The sequence below is a fragment of the Bos javanicus genome, chromosome 14, assembly GCF_032452875.1.
Source record: "Bos javanicus breed banteng chromosome 14, ARS-OSU_banteng_1.0, whole genome shotgun sequence".
NCBI lineage: Eukaryota > Metazoa > Chordata > Mammalia > Artiodactyla > Bovidae > Bos > Bos javanicus.
Genome location: NC_083881.1, coordinates 57,408,258 through 57,414,257, shown reverse-complemented (window position 1 = coordinate 57,414,257; position 6,000 = coordinate 57,408,258). Strand labels below are relative to the sequence as shown.

Here is a 6,000-nt window from a genome sequence, read left to right as displayed (position 1 = left end):
AATTTGAAAAGATACATGCAACCCAATGTTCAAAGCATTATTTATAATTCTTAAGGCATGGAAACAACCTAAGTGTCCATCAACAGATGAATGGATAAAGAAGATGGGCTATACACACATACACACACACACACACACACACACAATGGAATGTTGTTGTTGTTTAGTTGCTAAGTCATATCTGACACATCTGACCTCATGGATTGTAGGCCACCAGGCTCCTCTGTCCATGGGATTTCCCAGGCAAGAATACTGGAGTGAGTTGCCATTTCCTGCTCCAGGGCATCTTCCCAAAGCCAGGGATTGAACCCACATCTCCTGCATTGGCAGGTAGATTCTTTACCACTTAGCCACCCGGGAAGCCCATACAATGGAATACTACTCAGTTATAAAAAAAGAAGGAAATTTTGCCATTTGCAGCAACATGGATAGACATAGGGCAATATGCTAAGCAGAGTAAGCCAGAGAAAGACAAATACTGTATACTATCACTTACATGTAGAATCTAAAAAGCACAGCAAACTAGTGAATCAAATAAAAAAGAAGCAGACTCACAGATATAGAGAAAAAACTACTGGTTACCACTGTGGAGAGGAAAGGGGGGAGGGGCAATAGAGAAGTAGGGTTAAAAAAAAGGCTGTTATGGGATTGTATTAAATCATATGTGTGAAACTTTTGCAAATATAGAACACTATCGAATTTGAAGAATTTTTCAATAAAAAAAGAACACAAGAAATAAAAAAAGATGATTATTGACAGGACATAACAATTATAGTAGAGACGTGGGACTCAGACCCGTTGCTTTGATCTAATGTTCTAATGCAGCTAAGCTTTCTTATCATATCCAAGACTGAAAGATTTTCAAAGATTGAGACTTTAGCACATTTGGTAATTTTTTTCATAGAACCCATACTTCCATATATCTCTAATTTTAAAACTTGTAAAATATTTAAAATGAGTAGTTGCACAAATATGTTACTTTCAATTTTATTTAAATCAAATAAAGCTGCCATTGATGTGCAGAAATTGGCATAGAAACTACATGAGTTTAATTCATATAAAAATTGAAAGACAAAATCCTATTACCTAATTGTCTTATCCTGAATAATTAAATGCAAAGGATATACATGTTAAATGGCCACAGTGCACATAATGGAGTCATAAAACATTTTATACTGCTTTATTATAAATAATTGGAACTATTTCATTTTTTAAACCCAGATAACAAAACAGTAAATATCATGCTTTTTCCCATTATTTCCTTTTATTTTTGTATTATGAATTGGAAAATGTATTACTTTTCAAAAGAATGGTAAGTAAAAAATCTCTAGGAACACAAAAACAAAACACTCACTTTCATTCACTTAAATGAAAACATCAAGGAGGTTTTCAGAGGAAGCAGCTAAACAGTGCTATGAAAGAGTCGACAAGAACAGAAAAGCTGCGGAATACCTGCAAACATCAATTTTAAGCAGAACAGGTTTGTATACACATGTAAAAGTATAAACGTTTGATGGTAAACTTTGAAAAAATAACTTCTGAAAAATGTGAGTAGCTTTATTCTCTCAAATGGAGGAAACCCACAAAGGCACAAGAGATCAAGTCACCAGGCCTAAAACTGGTCTTAGTGCCCGATAAAAACTTTTACTTTTTTTAAGAAAGGAAACTCAGAGTGGATTTCAATTTTCTTATATCAGAGTATACCCTATGTTTTGATAAAAACTGTTCACGCTTGTAGCCTTGAGCACTTAGAGGCAGAAAGCACTTCTTGACAAAATACTGTAGTAACTTCAAATTGCCATAAATATCTGTGTCCAAAATTGACTTAAAATCAGTTAAGCCATAGAAATATTTTCATTGTGATTTATAGTAACCAGTAATTAGAATTTTCTTAGTCAAGTGACTATGATTAATTTTCTCTTTTGTTCATGTGTTTTAACATATAATACAAAGTTTGCCAATTTTTTTCCTGTAATGGTAATGTCTTAAAATCAGAAATTGCCTAACAAAACAGAGCCCAAGGTAGAAAAATATGAAGAAACAGTATATTTCATAAAGTTGTATAGTAGTTTTTTGAAAATGTGCTTATTTGCATCAATTGAGGGCAATGTTGCATATTCCAGAATAAACAGCTATTAGGTTTACTGTAGATATAAACATGCTATGTACAATGATATTTATAATTCTTCTTTCACTTTTCATAGACTTCAAAGTGTATCTTTTATAGAAACTGGAACAGAGTGAATCTGGAAAGCAAGTTTCAGTTAATTAGTAAAAATTAAATTAGCATGAAATAACAGGGTGAAGGATTGAAGATGATTATTTTAAAAATAATAAAGTTACACTTAAGTGGACACATGCAAGAAGATACTGTAAAATGACCTGTTCCAGTTTACTTGGTTTTATTTCAACTTATTACACTCTAAAATACTGCTTTCATGTATAATATCAAAAGAAATATTAAATGCATGTATATTATTTTAAGGGCTTGATGATATATTTCACATTCTTTAAACTTTACTCAGGCTATAAATATATTTATATATCAGTCAGTTTTTAAAATAAATGAAAACTGTAGCATGGGGGGAAGGATAAATTTTCATCTCATATGTCCAATAGTTGATTATGTCCATCTTTTCTGAAAACTGTATCAAAAAATCAAAGAATAACGGAGTGTGTTTCTACTTCACACTGCTATTCTTCATGCACTACAATTCTTTATAGTTTACCAAAATGGAATTTACATTTGAAGATGGGTTAACTGATATCAACTAGCAAGTATGATTTAGGAATTAGACTTCTGAAATCCATTTCACTAACTCAGAGGGCAATGCTGTTCTTCCTGAACTTTTATTAAAATTGTGCAACAGTACAAACTTATTAGGTTTGCATAGAAATAACACCATTTCACTGGTGTAATATATCTTTTCCGAAGGATTATGGCAAGCCAGATTTTATTATTCATGTATACTCTTTTTGTTGTTGTTCATTTTCTTCTTCTTCTCTCTCTCTCTTTTTTCTTTTTCTTCTTTTGGTTTTACATGAAATAAACCATATTTATCATCTGGCTACCATAGTTCCAAAATAAGATCCAGTAGTAGTTTGAAGCACAGTGACCTTAACAGTTTCTTCCCTTTTAAAAGCATGACAGTGAATGGCAGTCTATAGTCAAGCCGTATGAACACAATCATCCCAAGTAGAGACTCTGTGAACTCAAAAGGTTCCAAATTCACAGTCAAGGACCTTGGTGACTTCACATAACTGCTACTTGTTGCTAGAAGGGAGACCATATGTTTGCTTCAGAAATTTTCAAGCAGTTTCTCATCTGGTGGCTTCTCCAGATTTCTTGGTGGCTTTTATAATTGCTCTTGACTGACATTATGCCTTCAAAAGTCCAAAGGTCGAATCATCATAGTTGTGGAACGTAAGGAGTAACTGGGCCCTTTGAAATAATGCCATTTTATTCCATTCAGTTTTCCATGGTTCTGTCCCGCTGTATAAAACATTCCATTTAGATTGGATGGGCCACAGGCATCAAACCACCAGCCTGAAAAATTAGTTAATAATGAAAGAGAAGGAGAAGAAACAATTACATAAGTAAATTGAACATTTGGAAATTCATGCCACTTACTGAGGGGAAACATTCATACTTATGATTATTTGCAAATCAGAGGTATTCAAAAAATATCTTCCTGGTAGTGAAATTGTTTTAAATAGCATCCAACAGTGTAATCAGAAAGAGGAATGCTCTCATGAAAATCAGCTTTCAGTGTCACTCCATTGGGACTCATTTCCCAATGTAATGATGGGAAGCATTTGGGTTTCAAGATACGATCTAGTCAGGCCTGGATTTGTACAAAGGGTAAGTAAAATGAAACCCTTCAGAGGCATTCCACCTGAAGCCTGTTATTGGAAATAGAGCAATTAATTATTAGCAATGAAGTTCAGAAGCTTGGACAGCTAACATCTAAACAGAAAGAAATGTCCTCCATGTAGCTCATAATTTTGCCTACTGGCCCTTAGCTGCTTCTGAAATTAACTGGATAGCAGAAAATAACTATGAATTTGGATGGCTATACCCTCTCTGCAGTTTATAGCAATATGGGAAGCATTCATTCAGAGTAACCACATAGTTCCTATAGAGCAGCATGTTTTCCTGTGATTGTCAAAGTTCTTTCTAAACTTAGTAAAAAGAAAACTGATGAGTAACATATAGATCCTGTGCTCACATAGCTCTCTGCAAGGATAACTCAGTACTTTATTTTTTAAATGAATTAAGTTCTTAGCTTTTAGATAAAACATAGTACTTTCCCCCCTCTCTCCTGAAGCAATACTACTAAAATCTTCAGGGAGAGATTTATGCCAGAGACATTCTGGCATGTTTGTATTTGGATACAGTTGACCTCCCTTTGATTACAGAGTTATACCTAAGGGACTAATAGCTAAAGAAAGAGAAAGCTGTACAGCTGATGTTTAACTGTAACATGAGCATCATCTTGCAGAAACTTTAGAAAAAGTTAAATGGAGAAAAACTAGTTCTCATTTTTCAATTTTGGAGGGTGAATACAGCTGGGTTGTGTTTATAAAGTCATACTAGAGGCCTAACAAGCTATATTAATCACTAACTCATACTAGGAAAAAGTAAGGTATGTCAACGAATTTGGAAAGACACTGTATTTAATGTTTTAGCAACTGTATGCAAACAACATAGATGTTAATGTAGTCAAAACACGGGGGACAAGAAGTTCTTATTTGGCAAGGAAGGAGGAAACTGTAAAATTCCACCTTTTTCTTCTTAGGATTAATTCCTTTAAAATTTTTTGGTAAGTACAACCAGTAAAACTATGCTATTTATATTAAAAAAAGGCATTCTAATAGTAGGGAATTTATTTACCCGTAAGACTCTTAAAGGACAAAATGAAACTCTACTTGATTGCTTCAGTATTTTAACTTTCTCCTCCTTTTCTATGACCTTCTTGAGGCACTCTTCCATCATGTTAACGAGCCTTTCATAGTCTTTCAAATATCCACCATGGTCTCTAAAGCAAGCACAGTTACTTGATTGTTGAGGACCACTACAAATCATAAAAGGATCCTCCAAGTTACATTAAGATACTCAGGGCAGAAGTGTGCGGATTTGTTTGGTTTATAGAAAGTCATAAGAGTTCTGGAAGAGTGTGGGAAGGCAGACGTCTGTTGGAACATAGCCTGGCAATGAAGGGCACAGACGGAAGAATGCATTCATTGGGAAACTACAATGAACTTCCGAAACAGACAAGAAAAAGTAGGGACACATGAGGGAATAGGATAAACTGATTTTATGTATCTTTCCTAACGAGTAAAGTGGGAAAATGTTCCAGGTAAGAAGAAAGGCATTTTGGAGGAGACCAGTATGGATAGGTCAAAGTTAACAAGAGCAACAGTAGCCTGAAGCTGTGAGGGTCTGAAGATCGAATCACATAGTCTTTTATTCATTATCCCTGGTTGCTCAGTGGTAATGAATCAGCCTGCAATGCAGGAGACATGGGTTTGATGCCTGGTTAGGGAAGATCCTCTGGAGAAGCAAATGGCAACCTACTCTAGTATTCTTGCCTAGAAAATCCCCTGGACAGAGGAGTCTGGCAGGCTACAGTCCACGGGGTTGCAAAAGAGTCAGACATGACTTAGCAATTAGACAACAGCAACAACAAATGTAAAGGCATGGTTTATATTCCATATTCTTAGTGCCACACCTAACAGAGTGTGCTTAGCAGATGACTGGCAAGGGCCTACAGACTTATTGACAGACTGTTTCTTCTTTTAAAGCCTCTATGGTCTGAATTAGTCCAGTTTATTTTTTTTAAAGCTATATTTGATAGATACCTGTATATATAACATCCGAGTTTATTGTATTCATTTTTTATTTCTTTATTCATTCAATTTATAATCCTCATGAAGTGCTGTCATACAACACTCAACAGGACAGATGTGGTCCTTACTCTTATGGAGCTTACTCCTAAT

The 6,000-nt window shown here is 34.6% G+C and overlaps 1 protein-coding gene across 2 annotated transcripts in view; it reads right to left on the bottom strand.

Moving 5' to 3' along the window:
* Positions 1-1,165: 1,165 nt before the first annotated feature.
* Positions 1,166-6,000, bottom strand: part of ANGPT1 (angiopoietin 1) — a 469,567-nt gene continuing 464,732 nt past the window's right edge. For both annotated transcript variants that reach the window (XM_061439144.1, XM_061439145.1), the window contains one exon: positions 1,166-3,547. In XM_061439144.1, the coding sequence (XP_061295128.1) occupies positions 3,387-3,547 (161 nt within the window). In that variant the 3' untranslated portion in view covers positions 1,166-3,386. The remainder of the gene's footprint in view (positions 3,548-6,000) is intronic.